The 23,203-nt window shown below is 43.5% G+C and overlaps 1 protein-coding gene across 5 annotated transcripts in view; it reads left to right on the forward strand.

Annotated features, from left to right (window-relative positions):
• Window positions 1–22,782, forward strand: part of usp25 (ubiquitin specific peptidase 25) — a 44,937-nt gene extending 22,155 nt beyond the window's left edge. Inside the window, exons 14-26 of one of the 5 annotated variants that reach the window (XM_047378708.1) lie at window positions 22–263; window positions 377–447; window positions 537–765; window positions 1,848–2,105; window positions 2,285–2,424; window positions 10,997–11,092; window positions 12,618–12,796; window positions 14,355–14,433; window positions 16,118–16,197; window positions 17,294–17,417; window positions 19,783–19,975; window positions 21,718–21,856; window positions 21,963–22,102. In XM_047378708.1, the coding sequence (XP_047234664.1) occupies window positions 22–263; window positions 377–447; window positions 537–765; window positions 1,848–2,105; window positions 2,285–2,424; window positions 10,997–11,092; window positions 12,618–12,796; window positions 14,355–14,433; window positions 16,118–16,197; window positions 17,294–17,417; window positions 19,783–19,975; window positions 21,718–21,856; window positions 21,963–21,966 (1,834 nt within the window). In that variant the 3' untranslated portion in view covers window positions 21,967–22,102. Of the gene's footprint in view, window positions 1–21; window positions 264–376; window positions 448–536; window positions 766–1,847; window positions 2,106–2,284; window positions 2,425–4,484; window positions 4,659–10,996; window positions 11,093–12,617; window positions 12,797–14,354; window positions 14,434–16,117; window positions 16,198–17,293; window positions 17,418–19,782; window positions 19,976–21,717; window positions 21,857–21,962 lie in introns of all 5 variants that reach the window. The other 4 variants (XM_047378710.1, XM_047378706.1, XM_047378707.1 and 1 more) reach the window with 4 other exon arrangements.
• Window positions 22,783–23,203: the final 421 nt, after the last annotated feature.

Below are 23,203 nucleotides of genomic sequence, written 5' to 3' on the forward strand. Positions count from 1 at the left end.
CTTCACCTTTCTTCCTCCTAGCAGCACAGCTGAGCCAGTCTCCCTCCCTCCCCAAGAGAGCTCTGGTCTTGCTTCTGCTCCCACAGCAGCTCCCACTGCAGCTCAGCAGCAGAGAGTCCCTGTTCATAAGCCGTTCACCCAGTCCCGGCTGCCACCCGACCTTCCCATGCACCCTGCCCCACGCCACATCACTGAAGAAGAGCTCAGGGTGCTCGAGGGCTGCTTACATCGCTGGAGGAGTGAGGTGGAGAACGACACTCGCGGTAGGTTACCATGATTTCTTCATTACAGCTTTCCTAACCCCACTTTATTTGGTGTATTACAGAAGTGAACATTAGTTGAGCTCAAAATAATAAGGTGACGCTCTTTTCATCAGATCTGCAAGGCAGTATAACCAGAATCCACAGAACCATTGAGCTCATGTACTCGGACAAATCTATGATGCAGGTGAGCCATGTTTTATTGCAACACGAAGATGATCAGCTCCACGCTCCATCTGTTCATCTGCATTTACTATGTCCTCTGTACTTTCACAGGTTCCATACCGACTTCACGCAGTTCTGGTCCACGAAGGCCAGGCCAATGCTGGCCACTACTGGGCTTACATCTACGACCCACACCAGCGCTGCTGGATGAAGTACAATGACATCTCCGTCACCAAGTCCTCCTGGGAGGAGCTGGTCAGGGACTCTTTTGGAGGTTACCGCAATGCCAGTGCCTACTGTCTCATGTACATTAATGATAAGAAGCCATTCCTCATAGAAGGTACAAATGGGCTAAGGTCCAGTCTATGGTCATGTTTGTTTGTTACAGTATCTGGTGACCATTTATAGACTGCTCTCAGGGGTAAAAACATGCAAGACATCAGAACTTCTAACTGATTTGGTCGTGTTTAGCAAACTAGATTTCTAAAACATTAAATATTGAGAGCTTACATTTGTAAGGTCACTGTGGGCTTTCAAGAAGGTGAGGAGAGATGAAACACAACATTCTGAGCTAATTTCTAGTCCCACAAACTAAAAAACCATAAATGTCAAACACAACTAAGATTGTTGTAAACAGTGCTGTGAAAAAGCCATTTTGGTCAACTTTAACAGGCATCTGTGTTTCATTAGCTCAGATAAAACTTAATGTTCTCAATATAGTAACTATTGGACTTGCATATCCCCTGCATAAGCTGAGTTGGAGCAAAACACTGTTGAAATTGTTAGTCCTGTGCACAGCTGCCGGGGGTTCAATTCCCTGTTTTTTTTTTCTATATTTCTGTGTTTATCTGTTGATGGGTAATATGTTAGGAATTATCAGCCCATAGAGGGTTTAATCTGAAGTCACCAAGAAACTTGAGATGAAAAAACAGATTCAGCAAGCTAGTCCAATTTGCTGAAATATCACTGCAGCAGCTCAGTGGTCCTCAGTTTGTTTGTCTCCCACGTGCTTCTATGCCAGCCTGACCACATCAGGTCATGCTCCTTATGAGATGATGGATGGGGTCCTGGGGTATCTCCTCCCAGATCCTGACCAGGGCATCACTGAGCTGCACAGTCTGAGGTGGAACCTGGTGGCGTCGGATGGACCTAAGCATTACGTCCCAGAGATGTTCTATTGGGTTTAGGTCAGTGGGGTGTGGAGGCCAGTCAATTGTATCAAATTCTTCATCCAGGAACTGCCTGGTTGGTTACTTAGAGAGGTATAAAACCTTTTGCCAGTTTGAACTTTAACACCTTTACATTAAAGCATACTGCCTACCAACTCTTAAGATCTGATCTGATCTGAAAACCCTCCATTTAATAAAGGTTTAGATCTTTTCCAGCACTCCACATGATGATGATTATCCCACTCTGTTGCAGAGGAGTTTGATAAAGAAACGGGCCAGATCCTCCGCGGCATGGACAAATTGCCCCCAGACCTGAAGCAGTATGTGAAGGAGGACAATGAGCAGTTTGACAAGGAGATCGAAGAATGGGATGCCATGCAGGCTCGCAAGGCCCAACAGGAGAAGCTGGCCCTGGCTGCAGCAGGTGTTTCTGCAGCACCATCCAGCACTTCCACCTCTTCTTCTTCTCCACAACCCATGAGCATTGAGTCCAGCCCTCCAGACAATACTGGTAGGGGTCATGAAACTCATCAGAGTGGATTTTAAATGTATGCTCAGTGGGAAGCTGAGATTTAAAAAAATATATATTTTTGAATTACATTGAAATGTAGTCTTTCAGCTTCCTTATTTATGATTATTACTCAAACCTAATTCTTTCCTTATGTCTGTTGTTGTCTTGCTGCCCTTCAGTACCCCAACAGGATCCAGAGTACTTGGAGCAGCCGTCGCCCACAAATGACCTGAAGCACCTGCAGGAGGACACAGAGAGGGCCATATCCAGAGCTGCTGCAGAGCAGGAGGAGAGACACCCTGAAGTCCTGTTAAATGCTGTATGTATGGGATATGAACTGAGTAGGCCTTATTCAGTGCAGGGTGGCAATGCAGCGAAAGCTTCTAGGATATATTGTCTGAGCATCAAATGCTTTTTACCAATACATTACATTTCAGGTCTTAGATTTAATCAAAGAGAAAATCCACTGTAAATTTATACATTTACACACCCAGTACTTGGTTTTAATAACCACCATCATTTCAGTCCTTTCTGGTCTGGGAAAGAAATGTGTTAAATAATCAACCAGTCAGCAGGGTTCCTACACACTATAGAAGCCTGGAAAGGTATGGAAATTGCTTTTATGATTTCCCAGATCTGGATATGTAAGGAAAAAAGAAAATGAGTGTGGACATGTTTGAGTTTCTAGACTCCATTCTCTTTTTTCATTTAACTAAAAGATAAACATCAAAATATCCTAAAGTCCTTTTTATATAGATTCCTACTGGAATGAGTCTTTTCTCTGCTGAGATTTTAACAAGCAATCACTACAAAACTAAAACAGAAATGATGTGATTATAAAAGACAAATAATGTCAAATGTTTTCAGATCTTTAGTTGTTACTTATTGGTTTAAGCAAAAAAACCAAGGTTTTTTACTCCTAGAGCCTCTTAGATAGACGTGTTAAACTGGACCTGTGACTCGGGTTTGGCTTAGATGGCAAAACATTAACACTGTTATTTTATTATTGTTTACAAACAGAACAAGAGTTTTCTGCTAAAACAAATGGTTTAATTTGAAAGATCAATAAAAGACTTTTCCTGTAATTTGGCAACATATAGAAGCTTTCCACCTTTTTCAGTAGTTGGATAAATATTAATGGTTTGATTGAGCCCTATAGTGTTTTACTCAGCCAAACGGTCATGAACAGAACAGCATCAGAAAACATTGTAGCTTGAAACAAAGGGCTTACTTTTTAAAGTAAACTTTAAAGTTAATTTCAGAAATAAAGCTAATAATAGTTATAAATATTATTAAAATGAATCACCTCAACAGCGATTAATGGTTGGGGGTTAAAACGTAGCGTCCAGCTCCACTCATGCCACAGATTTACCTCTTAGATGCCCAGTTTTGCTCATTGTGCTCGTGTATAAAATCAGTGGAGACTTGGTTGACTTCAGTTAAATTTGGTTTTGTCAGACCAAAAGTTTGATGTCGTGCCTCAGCCTTATCGCTAACTTGAAGTAAACAACTAATAACTGCAGTACATTAGTGACATTCATGCCCGCGCTGTGTAAAGCTCTTAGCCGAACTGTGCCTTTAATATATATTAACAAATTCTATAAAGTATGATCAGGTCTGCACGGTTGTAAACGATGCATCAACCTCTTCAAAACCAACAGTAGTGTTCCGGTGGTTATGTACATTTATGGTATTTTTCCAGAAAGCACCACTAACCGTAGTCCTCCTTACTGGTTGTTCATATCTGATTACTACAGTCGATGTTACACTTGTTTTCTCTCGGAAGTCTGAACTTGGCGCTGGAAATGACCGCATACTTGAGTTGAGCATTTGGAAAACAGTGGATTTTCTCTTTGTTTTTACTGCTGTTGGTAATACAAGCTGATGGCAATTTGATTCTCTGTGTTCGAGCACTCAAAGAATATATTTACAAATGGATATATAACGGTACCATACGTGCCACTGGTTTAATAAGCTCCAAAGCATTATAAGTGTTAATGACTATGCTCTGTACACCCAGCAGCAATATTAGACACTAAATCCTGGGCTGTTTGGCGAGCTCCATCTTTCTTATTTGAAATTCTGACTTGGGGACTAATTCTTGTTGTATTTCTGACTGGGAACTTAGAGAATCTGACTTCCAAGTACAAAAAGAAGGTGGCATAATTGATAAGGACATCTGAGTCTCCTGTGTTGTAACGTGTAAAAGTAGTTTTTTCTGCCTGTTCAGTTTTTAAACATCAAAGCAGGACAGTTGGACTGCAAAAAAGATGTTTATGAGAGCTGCATTCTTATATTTCACCTGTTGTTTTCCCTCCATCTAACAGATCTTGTCCTTTCATCTGTCTTTCCTGTTGACCTGTTACACTTCCTTTCCAGTCGCTCCCCTCTCCCTCCACCCTTCAGCCTGAGGCCCAGATGAGCACTGCCCCCACCCGTCCCTCTGACCAGGTTACAGAGGATGAGTCTCTTGGCCAGCGCACAGTAGAGGTGGCCATTCCTAATGTGGGGACCTTTGTCATTGAGTCAGAGGAGGGGGGGTACGATGACGAGGTAGCTTCGGCCCCATCTGAGCTTCTCTTCTGTCTCTTGGCCTCCCAGAAGTTTAAAGCTGTCTAATATGCCTGTTCACAAGACTCTAAGTAGATACTGAACTATACTTTGTTCTGCTGACTGATTTGGGACTTAGCATCAGGCTGAAAATATGCACTGAGACTAACCTGACTGTTGGCCTGTTTGCAAAGCCCTCCCATGAAAAATCTCTGCTTCAGCCAATCTGCATTTTGGCTTCATGGCAGGGTGATCTTTGGCAGATAGCTGTTTGCATTTGTAGGGGTGGCTTTTTATGTTGCTTCCCTGAACTTTTATCTTTTGGAACGTATTTCCTGGAACTGTTTCTCTCTCCTGGGCTGTCTTGTTGTGTGTTTCTGTGTTTTCTCCAATGTCACACAGAACTGTGCTGGTTATATAACTTACATGTCAGATTCCAAGAGGCTCGTTCCTCCTATAGCTACTGCCTGAATCAGTGTTGGTGCTTCAAGCATATACATATAAAGAAAAATACTCAGTACTCAGAGGCTATGTTGTCTGGGGCCTAAATGCCCCTGGTAGGGTCTCCCATGGCAAACAGGCTCTAGGTGATGGGTCATACAAAGAGTGGTTCAAGAATCCCTCATGAGGATCAAAATATCGAGGCACGTGACGTCGACCGGTACGGCGGAGCCGGGGTCCCACCCTGGAGCCAGGCCTGGGGTCGGGACTCGTAGGAGAGCGCCTGGTGGCCGGGTTGCTCCTCGCGGGACCCGGCTGGGCCAAGCCCGAACAAGAGACGCGAGGCCATCCCCCAGTGGGCCCACCACCTGCAGGAGGAACCGTGAGGGACCGGTGCAAAGAGGATTGGGTGGCAGACGAAGGTGGAGACCTCAGGGGCCCGATCCCTGGATGCTTAGGCTGGCTCTAGGGACGTGGAATGTCACCTCGCTGGGGGGAAAGGAGCCTGAGCTTGTGCGGGAGGTCGAGAGATATCGACTAGAAATAGTCGGGCTCGCCTCCACGCACAGCGTGGGCTCTGGAACCCATCTCCTTGAGAGGGGTTGCACTCTCTTCTACTCTGGAGTGGCCCACGGGGAGAGGCGGCGGGCTGGTGTGGGTTTGCTTGTTGCCCCCCAGATCAGCCGTCTCGTGTTGGGGTTTACCCCAGTGGATGAGAGGGTCGTATCCCTGCGCCTTCGGGTTGGGGAGAGGTCTCTGACTATCATTTCAGCCTACGGGCCGAGTGGTAGTGCAGAGTACCCGGCCTTCTTGGCGTCCCTGTCGGGGGTGCTGGATAGTGCCCCTCCCAGGGACTCCATTATTCTGCTGGGGGACTTCAACGCCCATGTGGGGAACGACAGTGACACCTGGAGAGGCGTGATGGGGAGGAATGGCCTCCCCGATCTGAATCCGAGTGGTGTTTTGTTATTGGACTTCTGTGCTAGTCACGGATTGTCCATAACGAACACCATGTTCAAACATAAGGGTGTCCATCAGTGGACTTGGCACCAGGACACCCTAGGCAGGAGGTCGATGATCGACTTTGTTGTCGTATCATCACCTTCGGCCGCATGTTTTGGACACTCGGGTGAAGAGAGGGGCTGAGCTGTCCACTGATCACCACCTGGTGGTGAGTTGGATCCGCTGGAGGAGGAGAAAGCCGGACAGACTTGGCAGGCCCAAGCGCATAGTGAGGGTCTGCTGGGAACGCCTGGCGGAGCCCTCGGCCAGGGATGTATTCAACTCTCACTACCGGGAGAGCTTCGACCAGATCCCGGGGGATGTTGGAGACATAGTGTTCGAGTGGACCATGTTCTCCGTATCTATTGTCGATGCTGCTACCCGTAGCTGCGGCCGTAAGGTCTGCGGTGTCTGTCTCGGCGGCAATCCCAGAACCCGGTGGTGGACACCGGCAGTAAGGGATGCTGTCAAGCTGAAGAAGGAGTCCAATCGGCTGTGGTTGGTTTGTGGGACTCCTGAGGCGGCTGACGGGTACCGTGAGGCCAAGCGTGCCGCGGCCCGGGCTGTGGCAGAGGCAAAAACTCGGGCCTGGGAGGAGTTTGGTGAGGCCATGGAGAAGGACTACCGGTTGGCCTCGAAGCGATTCTGGCAAACCGTCCGGCGCCTCAGGAGGGGGAAGCAGTGCTTCGCCAACACTGTTTATAGTGGGGGTGGGAGACTGCTGACCTCGACTGAGGACATTATCGGGCGGTGGAAGGAGTACTTTGAGGATCTCCTCAATCCTGCCATCACGCATTCCGTGGTGGAAACAGAGGCTGGGGACTCCGGGTTGGACTCTTTCATCGCCCAGGCTGAAGTCATCGAGGTGGTTGAAAGGCTCCGCGGTGGCGGGGCTTCGGGGTTGGATGAGATCCGCGCTGAGTACCTCAAGTCTCTGGATGTTGTGGGGCTGTCATGGTTGACACGCCTCTTCAACATTGCGTGGCGGTCGGGGACAGTGCCTCTGGACTGGCAGACTGGGGTGGTGGTTCCTCTTCATAAGAAAGGGGACCGGAGGGTGTGTTCCAACTACAGGGGGATCACACTCCTCAGCCTCCCTGGTAAGGCCTACGCCAGGGTATTGGAGAGGAGAGTCCAGCCGATAGTCGAACCTCGGCTTCAGGAGGAGCAGTGTGGTTTTCGTCCCAGCTGTGGAACACTGGACCAGCTCTATAACCTCTACAGAGTAGAGGTTCACATGTGTTTGTGGACCTGGAGAAGGCATTCGACTGTGTCCCTCGTGATGCCCTGTGGGGGGTGCTCCAGGAGTATGGAATCGGGTGCCCTTTATTAGGGGCCATCCGGTCCCTGTACGAGCGGAGCAGGAGTTTGGTCCGCATTGCCGGCACTAAGTCGGACCTGTTCCCGGTGCATGTTGGACTCCAGCAGGGCTGCCCTTTGTCACCGGTCCTGTTCATAACTTTTATGGACAGGATTTCTAGACGCAGCCAAGGGCCAAAGGGGGTCTGGTTTGGGGACCAGTGGATTTCGTCTTTTCTTTTTGCAGATGACGTGGTCCTGCTGGCCCCCTCTAGCCAAGACCTACAGCATGCACTGTGGTGGTTCGCAGCCAAGTGGGAAGTGGGATGAGGATCAGCTCCTCCAAGTCCGAAGCCATGGTACTCGACCGGAAAAGGGTGGCTTGTCCTCTTCAGGTTGGAGGGGAGTTCCTGCCTCAAGTGGAGGAGTTTAAGTATCTCAGGGTCTTGTTCACGAGTGAGGGAAGAATGGAGCGGGAGATCGACAGACGGATCGGTGCGGCTGCCACAGTAATAGGAGCACTGTGCCGGTCCATTGTGGTGAAGAGAGAGCTGAGCCGGAAAGCAAAGCTCTCAATTTACCGGTCAGTCTACGTTCCTACCCTCACCTATGGCCATGAACTTTGGGTCATGACCGAAAGAACAAGATCCCGGATACAAGCAGCTGAAATGAGCTTCCTCCGTAGGGTGGCCGGGCACTCCCTTAGAGATAGGGTGAGGAGCTCGGCCATCCAGGAGGGGCTCGGAGTAGAGCTGCTGCTCCTCCACATCGAGAGGAGCCAGTTGAGGTGGCTCAGGCATCTATACCGGATGCCTCTTGGACGCCTTCCTCGGGTGGTGTTCCGGGCATGTCCCACCGGGAGGAGGCCCAGGGGACGGCCCAGGACACGCTGGAGGGACTATGTCTCTCGGCTGGCCTTGGAACGCCTTGGGCTCCCCCTGGAGGAGCAGGAGGAGGTGTCTGGAGAGAGGGACGTCTGGGTGTCTCTGCTGAGTCTGCTGCCCCCGCGACCCAGTCCCAGATAAGCGGAAGACGACGAGTACGAGTACTCAGTACCGTTTTCAAGACCACTGTAATATTTTTTGAAAGCAAATAGTTCTTTCTAGTTAAGAGCAAAACATATCAATAATTACAATATAAATGTCAGTGCCATGTTTTCAAAACAGTAGACTAGATAACACTTAGTGTAAGTGTTAATATTTTTTATGAAAGTGTGTACCTTTGATTCAGCTGTGCAGTTATTTTAATAATTGATAGCTACATTAGCTTCCACTGCCTTTTAAAGTAGAACTAAACCAGATATAAATGCATAACTCCGCCCCAGGCATATGTTGAAAAATGCCACCAAAGTGGGCAGTGTCAAGAGACAAGGCGGGTTAAGCAAGGGTGTGGTCAGGAGGACGAGGGAAAGTGGCAGCTAGCTTAATACGACATATTGAAATGTGAAGAGTGAGCAGAGCGATGCTGATAGTTTTGGCACGAATTGGTCTTTTGACCCCCCCTCATCATCGCGGGTTAGGGGAGGTTTTATGGAGCTCCGCGGGCCGGAGTTTTATCAGTTTGAGCCGCTGGCTCAAGGCGCTGACTCAGCGATGCCCGAAGAAGGCAGCGGAGGACAGAATAGGAGCGTGTCAGAATGAGATGGTTTATATACATGAACACGGCGCTGTGACTCACACATGTACCGAGTTATACCGTTTGATCCAATAGGAAAATTCAACTGCAGTAGCCACCGTTCAACCCAAAGAGGGCAGCACTAAGACGGTTTTAGTACAAATATTGTCAAACTAAACAAGTTTTCATGAAAATGTAAACGATCGCACAGTCACATAAAAATAACGCCCTTCAGGCCAATTTATACAGTTTACCTGGTCAAATATGTTGAGGTGGGGTTTAGTTCCACTTTAAAGTGAGGGGGGGGCACTGGTTTGTTTGTTGCTTCACTATTTAGTCGCTGACTGAACCATCAGCTGTTTAACACATTTTCCTGCGTTAATTCGTACAGTGGTAGAACGGAGCGCTGCGTGGTTCAGATCTGTGCGCCTAGGAAGCCCATCTCAACGCGGGAGTTCAGACCGACAGAGCATCACTGGGCTGTCTGTGTCCCAGAAGCTACTACTTAAACAGACAGCAAGGAGGTTTATTACTTCCCTGTTGCAGATACAGGAGCTTCATTGACCTGTTTAATTGACTCTTAAACATCAGCTAGTATGTGGCATCATTCAGCATTTGGAGGTTTTCCTGTCTGTGTCAAAAGGAAAGTTTCACCTAACTGCACTTTCTTGTTTGCCTGGGAGGGTCGCACTTGTGTTTTCTCTCCATGTTAGCAGTTTAAACCTTCAGCTGCAGCTCATTGTTTTTGTCAGGTGACGCTGGAGGGTTGGGGCTGATTGTCTAGCAAGTTGTTCAAATGGGTCACTTCATAGATTTTCACACAAATGAGTATCACGGAATAATAAATTTTTAGCATAGATTTTTTGAAATATTCATTATTTTGACAACCCTAGTCAACCATGATAATAAAATTTAAAATTGCTTTTTGATTCAAGGCCTAATTCACACCTCCCAGTCGGCTGGACTGCTTGACCAATAAGCCTAAATATGATGAATACGGTAGTTTTTGCATTCACAAAGGCAAAGGCAGATTTTCAGACCATATCTTGTTAATCTGTAAACTTTTAGTTGTAAAATAGAAAAGCTTTATTTTATTTTTTTTCTTTAAAATCATTCATTCCTATATCTTTCTTCAGCTGAAAAGACGTCCTAGACCTCTTGGCCTGCTTTGGCATTTTTAGAAAGTAACAATAATTGAAGATTGGATCACAGAGGTTACAGTCTAAAACATCAGTAAAACCACTTCAACTTTCTGGAAGTCTAACTAATACAATTGAATTTTCTGTGCTGATCTTTCAGAACAAAAACACTGTTAAAACAAGGAATGGCTTAAAACTTTTAATTTGACTGGAGGATTTAATTCCCTTCTTCCCCACAGATGTCAAAAATCCAAAGATTTTATATCTATTGCAGCAAACTAATAAATGTTGAACTTTAGAGAAGTTTAAACTGAACTGACATACAGCTGAGAAAATGCAACCAAGAACAAAATGCTTAGCACTCTCCCTCCACAAAACTGCACCTTAAATCACCTTAAGTCCTGCTGCTCACCAGGGCAGTTTCCTTGGGTAAATCTTTACCCTGGAACATGCAGTGGAAACAGGAAAGTAAGAGATTACTGCAATTGAAACGATCTTAAACAGGAAAAGCAAAGAGTTGTCATATGGACCAGTTGTTTCTATGTTATGACAAGAGATCCCTCACATGACACTGACTTTGTTTTAAAATGTCCAATTTCCTTTAAAATTGGCTTCATGTAGGTCAGTTGCCTTAGTTTTTACACATTGTCCTTTTTGCACATTTTTCCATTGAACACACTGGCTGTGTCACTAACAGTGCATGGACTGCTGGCTAACAAATGGCATGCCCTAACCTTTGTAGGCTCTATTGAAGTGCCTTTGAGCCATGAAACTTGTATATCTTTTTTACTTGACTGATATACTTGGATGATATTTTATTTAACATGGTTCCTGCTTCCTGGGTAGACAATGATGACCCCCAACATGCAGGGTATTATTATGGCCATTGGCAAATCCAGCAGCATATATGAAAAGAACGGGCCTGAGGCAGCCTTTTTTAAGGTACTATCTCTCTCCTTTTACCTCTCCTCTTTCCACCTACAGCCTTATTCACTTCCTGTTCTGTGTGTTCATTTCTGCATCGTACAGGTGCATCATGTTATATTTGCAAAAAGTTAATTCATTGCAGTAATTAAATTCAAATGGTAGAACTAATATAATGATTAATTCCACACAGAGTGATGAGGACTCAGCTTCTCAGAATATGTGAATAGTAAATATGACCAATAAAAACTTTAAGACAGAAATCTTCGTCTACTGAAAGGTATGGTATCTGCTTGTCTTGAATTGTTGGGTCGGGTGTCTCTTCACAGCACTCCATAGATTCTCTGTGGGGTTAGGTCTGGTAGGTTTGCTGCCCAATCAGTCACAGGGATGCCATCATCATTAAAGCAGGTATTGGTAGTGTGGGCAGGCGCCAAGGCTTGTTGAGGGGAAAAAGTCAGCATCTGCATAACGCTGGTCAGCAACATTTCCTGGTAGATGGCGGCTCTGACTTTGGAATTTAGAAGCACAGTAGACCAACACCAGCAGATGAAATGGCACCACAAATCCTCACTGACTGTAGAAATTTCACACTGGACCTCGAGCAACTTGGATCCTGTGCCTCTCCACTCTTTCTCCAGACTCTGGAGCCTAATTTCTAAATGAAACACAATATTCACTTTTAACTGAAAAGAGAACTTTGAACCGCTAAGGAACACTCTAACCCCTTTTCTCCTTACCTAAAGTAAGATGGTTCTGATGTTGCCTCTGGTTCAGGAGTGGTATGATATAAGAATTGTGACAGTTGTAGTCCATGTCTTGAATATATCTGTGGATGGTGGCTCTTCAGGTACTGACTCCAGCTGCAGTCCACTCCTTGTGAGTCTCCCCCATCTCTCTTATTGGTTTGCTTCACAATCCTCTCAAGATTGCAGTTATCACTGTTCACTGTATACCACACTTTTTCCTTCCATGCAACTTTCCAATAATATGTTTGAATAGGGCAGTCTGAACAGCCAGCTTCTCTAGCAAGGAGTTTTTGTGTCTTACCGTCCTTGTGGAGGTTGTTGTGACGGTCTGCTGGACAACTGTCAAGTCAGCATCCTTAACCATGATTTAAATCATTTTATTTATCTGATGGAATGGAGTTTTTAGGTTTCATTAGCTGCTGACCATAATCATCAAATTCAGTGAAATAAACAATTGGAATATATCAGTCTGTGTGTCTGATGAATCTGGGTTTCACCTTTTGAATCTAATTACTGAAATAATTTAACTCCCTGATACTAATTTATTGAGATGCACCTATAGTCTGCACCATAAACATCGCAGCCTTTTTAACAGAGGTAACGTTAATGTAAAGCTCAGATGCTTATGTGTTTCTTCTCTACATTTTTTTGTTGTTGTTAAACATTCCAATGTTTTGCTGATTTAAGTCTTTGTAATTTCAAATTAAAAGTCTGTTGTAAAAGTGGACTAAATAAGAGAGAAGTAATATCCACCTGTTGATCCATGAATGTTCCTGTGCTTTGTCTCTGATCAGGCCATCAAGTTGGAATACGCTCGTCTTCTAAGATTTGCCCAGGAGGATACGCCACCTGAGATGGACTACAGGCTACATCATGTTATTGTTTATTTCATCCAGAACGAGGCACCCAAAAAGATCCTGGAGAGGACTCTGCTCACACAGTTTGCTGACAGAAACCTGGCCTTCGATGAGAGGTACATTAGGCTCTTCAAATTAGTCTTTTGAAATCCTGCTATGGGTCACTCCCACAACAGAGTGCAACGCAGCGCGGTCTTATTGCCAGTGTGTTGAGTTCTGCAGAGATTTTAAAATCAGTGCTTTTGGTTTATAAGCTGTGCTCCAAGTTTTTGTTGGCTTTACTTACTGATTATGTCTTTGACTTCTCTTTAAACAACAGAAATTGTACATGCAAGCACTGCTGTAAGTCTTGTGTCATGCAAAAGTATTCATACTCCTTGAACTTTTCCACACTGTCACATTACAACCTCAAAGCTTTAATGTAGTTTGTAATAATCCTAAACGGACTGAAGTTGAATTTTTTTTTTTGCAGGTCATACTGACCACTAAAAGCACTTTTACACTGAGTCAAATTCACCCTTTCAAACACATTCACACACTAATAGCTGGACAACTTGGGGTTCAGTGTCTGTGTTCAGAAAGCCACTGTTGAAAATGATATGTTCCATTTGAAATGTAGCCCCAGGTTGATGTATGGAACATGGTAAAGATCTGATAGAAGGTGGTCTGGTCAGATGGGGCCAAATCGGAACCTTTCGACCAACCTGCTCAAATCTGTGTGTGGCAGAAAAGTAATAATGCACACCACCCTTAACACACCATCCCCATGGTGAAATGGTGGTGGCTGCATCATGCTGTGGGGATAGGACAATAGATGGAGTTCTGCAGAGCAGTCATGGATGAAAACCTGATGGCGAGATGGTGTTCAGACACTTTCTATCAAAGCTAACTGAGGAAAGATGTTTCTAATAGGTATTGACTCAGTGGCCCTGAATACAAATGCACTCCATGCTCTGATATCTTTTTTTTTTTTGTAAAATAAATGTAGAAAACATGCGTTTCTTATTTTTTCACAATTGATTTGATCTTTTAAACTCCTAAATCCCAATAAAATACATAGAAGTTTGTAGTTGGAAAAAGGGATGTGAAATTTTTTTAAGCTCTTGATGGTGGCAGTTCAGATGCTGTGTTTACATCATTTCGAAGAATCAAAGCAGTGTTTTTGGTGACGGCCTGCAGAGGGCAGCAAAGTGCTTAAGTTTGCAGCGTGGATGTAGTCCTTTTTGCTCTTAAAATCCATTTACATGAACATTTGATTTATTTAAGGCAGACTGGAGGCATGTGTATAGTAATATTTTATTTTGGTTTGATTTGAGGATTCTCATTCTTTTATCTCTGCATTGTTAAAGTCATACGGGGGCGTTGTGCTCAACTATGTCTAAAAACTTTTCCACTGTGCATGTTGGCCTCAATCCATATTTATGAGTACAAAATTGATTTCTCCCTTCTCCTCTATTTTGAGCAGGATAATTGGATTTATGCGTGCATGTGGCCTCAATAGGAGCCTCCGGAGAAGTGTTTCACTTCTCCTCTCAGCAGTTAAGAGTGATTCATTTGGCTGTGTTAGGGCCTCAGGGCAGTGTGGACCATTTCATCTCGTAGAGCATCTCATGATGACTCAGCGTCTCATTGCTTACACCGGTTCGTCTTACTTTCTTCCCACCTCCCTTACAGATGTAAGAGCATTATGCAAGTGGCACTTGCTAAACTGGACCTGATTAAGCCTGAGGAGGTCAACATGGATGAGTATGAGGTGAGAAGTGACACAGTCTCCTTTTTTTTTATGAAGCTGGAAAAGCTAATTTCATCCCATTTTGTGTGTTCACGTTTATGCAGCGTAGGCATGGACAGGCGGGAGATTTCACAGCATCGAGACATATGCATAAAACACTTGAAATTTAATATGGTTTTTAACTACGTTGTGGTAACATGATCTAACTGCTTTTTTAAACCAGAAAGGCAAATATTCTTTAATACAAGACATTGATTTGATAGAATATATTGCTGAATTCAGTAACACTTTTCATGTGCTGATTGTTTATGGGGTATTAAAGCCTTCTTGTTTTTTGTTCCATTGACTAGGTTCCTATATGGTCTTGAAAAATCTGAAATTTAATTTTACAAATTTTCAAGTCTGGATAAGTATGGAAAAATAAAAGTGAAATTAGTTTAAGCTTTCATTCTTTCTCTCATTCCATTTCATTTAAACCAAATGATAAGAATTTCTAGATAAATAAATGTCTTTTTTACATTGATTTATAGTGAGATGACCGTCATTATTGCTTTACCACATCATAACTTGATCCTTTGTGCAACTCAATAATCGTCATGGTTTTTGTTACTTTTTAGTTAAAGGTAAACACAGGCTCATTCTAAAATCATAAAGAGCTGTGTCAGAGCTTTTACTTCTGTATCTTAAACTGGACACGAGGTTCTTGAATTGGGTTCAGTTCAGCTGCCTTGCAAAGCACTTAAATTCTCAGATTTTCAGATTTCGTAAAATAAAGATACAAACTGATTTAAAGGTTCTGCATTTGATCAATGATAACCTAGTCCAGATTTTCCTATGTATTCAGATTTTCTAACAAAGCTCCCATGGACTGAATACACATTATATTGTGCATATTGTTATGCAACCAAACATGAACAAAAAACTTTCAAAACACATTTTAGACTATGGGACAATACTCCACCAGGCCCTTTTACTGAATCTGAAGCATCTTTAACAGATATTACCCTAACCACACTCATGTTTTATTCTCATGTGTCCATAATGTCAAAAAAAAAAACAAATCGGGAAAATCTAAAAATGAGCCTTGATAAATTTGGATTTTTGAAAATAGGAATATTCTAGGTATCCAAACTCCATCCATCCATTTTCTATACTCCCTCCTCCATACAGGGTCACAGGGAGCTGGTGCCAGCGGTCTATGGGTGGGAGGCAGGGTACACCACAGCTAGTTGTAGTTACAGTCTAAAACATCACACTGTAACTGTCTTGTTTGTTTGAGATTAAGTGTTGCCTTAGTAACATTAATGGCTAACGATCTTGTAGTTTAAACCCAATGACTGTCATGACCAGAATTGTTTCCAAACAGCCAAATTTGGCTTTTAAGCAATAGGAAAAACTGTAGTAACCTTCTTTCTGATAGCTGATGGGCAGTGTGCAGCAGCACACAGGGGAGGGATAGCTCTGGACTTCTCTGTACTCCATACAGCTCGAGAAAAGTCCACTCACTCCAGCACTAGCATCTCATCTGACTTCAAGCCGCAGTAATAGCGTGACAGAACAAGGCCTTCTTGACCTTGATGCCTAATGAGTGTTGGACAATGCAGTTATACTTCCACTGCATCTTAATTGATCTTTTTAATAGATCATTTTTTCCGTCTTTGTTTTCCACGAACCTTGTTTGTATTAACTTCTTGTTCTTTGACAGATGTGGCATCAAGACTACAGGAATTTCCTGGAGACAACCGTCCTGATGGTGACTGGTTTGGAGCTCTTCCAGAAGTCTAAGTACGCCGACATGTTCTCAGATAACCCTCTGATTTCTTTCTAATAAATCAACAAACTCAGCCGCTGTGTTGTACACAAATTAGGGTTCGATAGTTGTCCGTTTCAAATTAACAGTCTAGTCTCTAGGATGGCCTACGTTTCAATACAAACCTAAAGTATAAATGAAAACAAGTAAAACAGTATAAATAACAACCAGTGACATTTATTTTCAGAAATTCTCAAACTAAACACTGATTCTCTTAAGAATTGCAGGACTTTACAGATTATTAATGACACTTTCAAGTTTATCAAGTTTCTACTACTTTTTGCAATTTGTTCTCCTTGTAAAAGTGCTGAAATAGTGTTGGCCCCACATATTACCTGTTAGGCCACATGTACTGTGTGCTTGTACACGCCTTAGTGGATTTTACGGCTTACCTTTTATCATTGTAATTGACATTTTCTGCTTCTTGATTTATTGCTTCAAGTTTTCCCAGGTCTGGATAAGTATAAAAAATATATATAATATATGAAATATGCTAAATTAAATATGTAATATAATATGTAAAAATGTTTGTATTTCCAGACTTCATTTCCTATCCTATTGTCTCAAAGATCCATCCATCAATCCACCCATTATCAGGACTCTTGAATTTGTGTGACTGGAAAAGTGTGGAATATAAACTTGAATGTGTCTGAACCCTGAAAAGTTGAATAGCATTAGACCAAAGGTGGGGAAACATGGTCCTCAATGGCCGGGGTCAATGCATGATTTAGATTTACTTCATCATGCCTGAGTCAAATGGCTTGTCTCTTCAGCCTCTCACTGATTCTCCAGGAACCCAAGTGGTTTAGGTGTTTTAAAACATCTAACACATGCAGGACACCGATACCCGGGGACCAGGATTGCCTTCTGGAATAGACGCTTCAAGGCAAAATTTCACAAAATGTCCCATCTCAGCTTCTCCTGCAGGGGGCACCATTTCACAGTCAGTGCAGATCCCTGACTGATAGTTGTGCAGTGGGGTCACTGAGTTCTTTACTTAGATCTCTTAAGTTTTCCGTTACTTTGATCCAGCTTTATCTGATTGGAATATTTGTTTGTGTTTCTTTGCAGTTACGTGGAGGCCCTGATGTATCTCATTTACTCGTACCAGTACAACAAGGAGCTTTTGTTAAAAGGGATGTACCGGGGACACAATGACGAGCTCCTGGGTTGTTACCGCAGAGAGTGTTTGCTGGTGAGACCTTTCTCTGTGTACGAAAGGCTTTTTCATGTTTCATCCTGTTTGGAATATTACTTGAATAAGGACATTATCTGCACTCAGAAATCTTAGTGTTAAGTAGTTTTTCCCTCTGATCCCTGTCTCCTCTGTTTTTCCCTTTCCTCTCTGTCAAAACCTCCTTTGCTAAAAAGTGACTCAGCAAAACTAACAAAGCTGGATGTTTCCCCCCTCAGCGATGAGCTTGGTTACTATAATCAGATTGATTTCACTGAGATATTGCTTTGGCTTGCTAGAAGCCCACAAAAGATTCCACTGAAGTTTTTTTTTTTTTTGATCTGATACAGACTGGTGAAAATCCTTTCAGCGTCGTGATGTGAGCCTTCTTTCATTTCTCCCCCATAAACCAGCCTGTGCTCTGGTATTATTGGTTGGGGGGGTGTGGTGGTTTGGTCTTATCCATTTTGTCCTCAGCCCTCTCTCTGCTGCACTCAGTAACCTTACTCCAGCTTTGTGCTCATAATGTAATCATTGTAGTGGGAATAGGAAGCAGGAGGCCCAGCAAGTGTAAACACATTATCATGAGACACAAGCGTGTCCTCAGCTAACCTCAGAAACCTCAACCATGAGCAGCCTGAACAGTCATCTCAGATCCCTAGCCAGAACCTCTGAATCCGTCCACGCAGCTGTTTACCTTTGGCTCTTGTTTTAATTGAAAACACAGCTAACATTGACACAGTTAATGGACTTGGAAATTTTGCAAATCCAGCCTCACAGTTCCCAATTCCAAACTGGCTTGCGAAAAGCAGTCGTTCCTCATAGAGGTCAGTGAGTTTGTGTGAGAGCAAGGCGCTTCGAGGCCAAGAATGGAAAGGAAAGCTTGTATCTGCATCCAGGCAAGAATTTCAAGACCCTCTTTAGCCCAAATCTAATAAAGGAAATGAAAGACATCTCTAGAAGGAGACAAAATACAGACATGCTAACACAGAAGGGGGGAAACTGCAGACATTAACAAGGTAAATCAGCATAGTATTCTGCAATGTTCAGCTAATAAACAAGCTGCATTTAACTTTCTCCACCGGGTGGTTCTGCCGGGTAAAAGGCAGTAAACTGTTTCAGTACAACAATCCAGCAAATATGAGCTGTGAAAGTTTCACCAAACATTTCTCTTTCGTATGAGTGACATAATGATCTCCATCGTCCCTCAGCACCGTTGTCTGCTAGCAAGCTAAATGCAACCTGTGTGATGCGGAGCTCTTCTTCTGTGGTAGCATTGCTGCAATGCATGGGCATCTCTGGATGGGTACGTCTCATTCAGTTAAAACACACTAGGACCACCGCCATGTGGTGGGTCAGTTGTCACTGTTGACACACACTGGACCTGTCGTCCTGAAGTACAGCGAGACAGAAGCTGTGACCTCCAGCCGGGGTTGTTATAATAAAGGTGTTGTGCTTTCCCGTTCATTGGCAACATGTTAAATTAGTGCACCATGTTCACAACGTATCAATTAAATGTTTTGTAGAATGTTGATGTAATACTGATGAAGGCCTAATGAATGTAGCTGTTAAGGGAATACAGGTCCGTTGCTAACAGGTTAGCAGCAGCAGTAAATTAGTGAACAAGGTGACAACTCTGGACTGCCTTTCTTTAATTTGAGTTCAAATCTAAAACTTCAGCTGGTGAACTGGACTGAATTGTTCTAAAACCTGTGAAACTATTTATACTGCTGGTAAAAACATAGATTATTCACCCAGTTTATAACAACCCAGTTTAGCTTCAGTCTTTTCGCAGCTTCCATGCTAGACTTCTTCAACATCCTGAACAAAGCTTTTTTCAAAAACACAATAAAGGTTTTACAAATTGTGTTTTAAAGACTGAGAACAATAATCCAGATCCAGTTTGATTGAGCATTTTAGATTTAACATACAGTAAGTTAATATGTTTATTTAAAATAATTAACGTACAGTTGGAAATAATCTGGATGCATAGTTTCATACCATAATAATCCATAGTCGTAGCCTTGATTCAGAGACGGCTGGTTTAGTCGAGGCATGGGCCGGCCACCAGTATGGAGGAACACTAAAGTTTGGAACAGTTGTTTCTCAAACCAGTACAGTTTTTATCAATTAATGTAGCACTGCCCCTTCTCCACCTGTTGCTGAACATTGCTGGTCAGGTGGCTTAAAGAACGCTACTATACTTTTCCCTTGCTTCAAATAAACACAGATTCAGCTACTTGGAAACAGTCATCAGGTAGAAACTGAAGGAGCACCTCCCTCACTCTCATTAAAGCAACACAGTTGGAGCCATCTTGCATTTGAAATGTTTATGCAGCTTATTGAACTGTGTGTTGAACTCATACGTTTCCATCTTCCCCCATAGAAATTAAATGAGCAAGCGGCTGCCATGTTTGAGTCGGGAGAGGAGCCAGAGGTGACCACAGGGCTCGGCATAATGAACGAGCTGGTCGTACCATGCATCCCTCTGCTGCTGGCTCATGACACAGAGAAGGACCTGCTCGCTGTGGAGGACATGAGGAACCGCTGGTGCTCCTACCTGGGCCAGGAGATGGAATGTGAGTCCCTCAGGAAGTCTCCACCTGTTGGATATTTCTGGAGATTTTAAGGGTTGAATACTCTGCTTCCACATTGGTACAGCTTCCAGGTCGGAGTTATTAGAAGCTGAACATAAAGAGACCTGGAGGATAGAGATCCATTCTTGTACTATCTGCCAATAAGATCAGGAAACACAGTAAGATGTGGATCAGAACTTTGTTGATTTTTGGAGTGGAAAACAACTGATCAGCCTGAACATTATAACCATCAAATTAGATAATGATGCTCAACTGGAATGGAATTTAAACCTTGGTGTTAAATTCAACAAATGAAACTCCTTTTGCCCCTGAAACCATACTCCCAACAGCTTATACTGGGTGGTATGGCACCTTATCGTCCTGGAAACAGCTGCTGCTATCTGCAAAGCGGCTTTAGGGTCAACAACAATATTTAGGTAGGTGGTCTGTGCCAAAGGAACACCCACATGAACAACGGGACCCAGGTTTTTCCAGCAGAACAAAACTCATTGAACTGCCTTCCAGCTACAGTATTTCACAAAAGTGAGTACACCCCTGAATCAAAATGGACTCCCAAAACGCAACATCCAGGAAAATGGACCACCTTCCATTGCTCTGTGGTCCAGTCATGTTGCTCCCCTGTTCTTTGCATGCTCCTTCAGCTGTGTAGATTGATGCTATATTTTATAGGAGGTACCATACCATGTGCCCAAAGGGGCAGGCTTAAATGTTAGCAGAATGAACACAGTGGAGCATTTGATCTTTTAGAGACAGACATGCTGATTAATCTTCAGCTCTTTCTCAACTCTCCAGAAGCAGACTTCTCTCTGCAGAGGCACTCAGTTCTTAGACCCCTACCATCACTTCGGACTATTAGAGCACCATGAAGGCTAAAAAAGCGGCTTTAGAGATTACAGTTTTATTAATTATCTTGATTAAAAAACAAATTCCTTCAAAATATCCAATCTGGGTCCCAATAGGTGTTACATCTGGCCCTGGATCCAGACCAGCCCACCAGTTGGTGACCTTTGGGATAGATAATAGTTCTCTTAGTTAACCAGGTGTGTGTGGTTTTTGGAACACAGAAAAGAACAGAAAACATTGTAGTTCTGGCTGTATGTTTAAGGTGGTTGTCCTGCTGAACCTGCACCCTAGTCTCAAGCCTCTTCCAGCCTCTAACAGGTTTTCTTCCAGGATTGCTCTGTATTTAGCTCCATTCATCTTCCCATCAGCTCTGAACAGCTTCCCTGTTTCTGCTGGAGAAAAGCGTCCCACAGCATGATGCTGCCTAGATGGTTGGATCAGGGTGGCATGCAGTGTTTTTCCTTGACACGTTGCTTTTGCATGTAGTCCAATATTGGTGATATAGTGCCAGTTCAGTGCTGGGTTTTATTTAGGTGTATCAGAGTAAAAGGGCCTGATTACTCACCACACTTTGCAGATCTTTCTTTTTTTATGTTGAAGGCCATGTATAATATTTCCTTCCATTTACTGCTTTGTGTTGGTCAGTCACATAAAATCCTTATAAAATAGGTAAAAGTTTGTTACAATGCGACAAAATAGTACAAAGTTCCAGATATGTGAGCATTTTTCAAGGCACATATATGTTATGTTCCTATTTAAGACTTCTAAGATGTCTGAATAACATGAGCAAATGTTTGGGTGAAGATCCAGAATTGGTTGTGTTACAGATTGTTGGTGGGAAAGTCTGGACTGAAGCTTTTATCAGTCTGTTGTTTAATCAGTCCACAGAGAGCTGCTTGTCACACTTCCTGGCCGTTGTTCAGGAAAAGCAGAGGATTATCACCCAGAGCCCAGTTCAGTCCCAGTCCAAGTTGGAATCAGTTGTGGAACATGCTTTCAGACTTCATGTGATACGACTTTGTAAATATTTACCTTGTGATTTCAGTGTTTAGGGATCTGATTTTAATCATTCTGTGTTGCCACAGATGTTTATTCGCGCTCTCTGTCTGTCTCTTCCTGATTCCAGCTAACCTCCAAGAGAAGCTCACAGACTTCCTCCCCAAGTTGTTAGACTGCTCAACGGAGGTCAAAAGCTTCCACGACCCTCCCAAGGTGCCCAGCTACTCCAGTCTGGAGCTGTGTGAGCGCTTCAGCCGCATCATGGCAGCCCTCAGCAGGGTGCCCACCGAGGGAAGATGAGCTCGGACCTCACGCTCTTCATCGGTCCCACTCCGGGCAGAAACACATGGACTTGTTTTAACCCAGGCCTTCCTTATCAATCCAAGGGTCACTTGCTTCTTGCTGTTATTCCTCTGTTACTCTTTTGCTGCTATAGGTTTTTATCATTATGATTATTGTTTTCACATTTCTTTTAAACAGAACAGTAGAGGAAGAATGAGGAGACTGACTGATGGGGGGGGGCAGTGTTGTGAGGGGAGTTGGTGGCATAGCTGCAGTGAGTTCAAACAATCACATAGTGCTTCAGCTTTGCAACAAAAAAAGCTTCAAGTTTTTTCATAGTTAATATTGTTGTTGCTGTTTGATTCAAGCTTTCCCAGCCACACTAATAGCCCTTTCTGAAGCCCCCTCTCTGCGTGGAATGGACCCGCTAGTTCTCTGCCACCTGTTTGGTACAGTATTACCATGTTTTATTTTTCTAAGTAAGCAAAAGGGTCTTCAGATGTCTCTGCGGCTGAGAGGATCTCAAATGGGTCTCATGTCTTTGTGAACTGTGCCAGAATGAGATGTTTTAAGTGCTGTGGTAGACAGCTGCAGGTTTCCTGTAGCTTGTTAATAATTTGAGAGAATAAAATTTTATTTATGGCCCTTTTAGGCCAACTAAACGATTGTTTTGCCTCAGTTTGATCTTTTTCTTCTTGAATTAAAGACTTTAGCATTGCTCATTACTATCACAGACATTTACCAGGTAAGTGTAAGCTCTGTTTCGGATTTTGTTGCTGTAGGTTCTCAGAGACGAGAGGTAGAGCCCGACTTTTCAGGCCTTCCACAGCTCTTCATTAGAAGTAGTCCTTCATTTACATTGAAAAGAAAGTCTGTGGCCAAAATAATAAAAATGCAAAAGAATTTTAGTAGATTGTAAGTTGATTTTTAGTCCATGAACCTATACCTAACTTCTCCCAGAGCTCTGTTTAATCCATCATCTGAACACAGAGAAAGAATGATACAACTGCAAACCAACCAAGACATGACTGTCCACCTAAATTGATAGGCTGAACAATGAGAGCATTAGTCAGAGAAGCATTCAAA

The sequence above is a fragment of the Girardinichthys multiradiatus genome, chromosome 11, assembly GCF_021462225.1.
Source record: "Girardinichthys multiradiatus isolate DD_20200921_A chromosome 11, DD_fGirMul_XY1, whole genome shotgun sequence".
Taxonomy (NCBI): Eukaryota; Metazoa; Chordata; class Actinopteri; order Cyprinodontiformes; family Goodeidae; genus Girardinichthys; species Girardinichthys multiradiatus.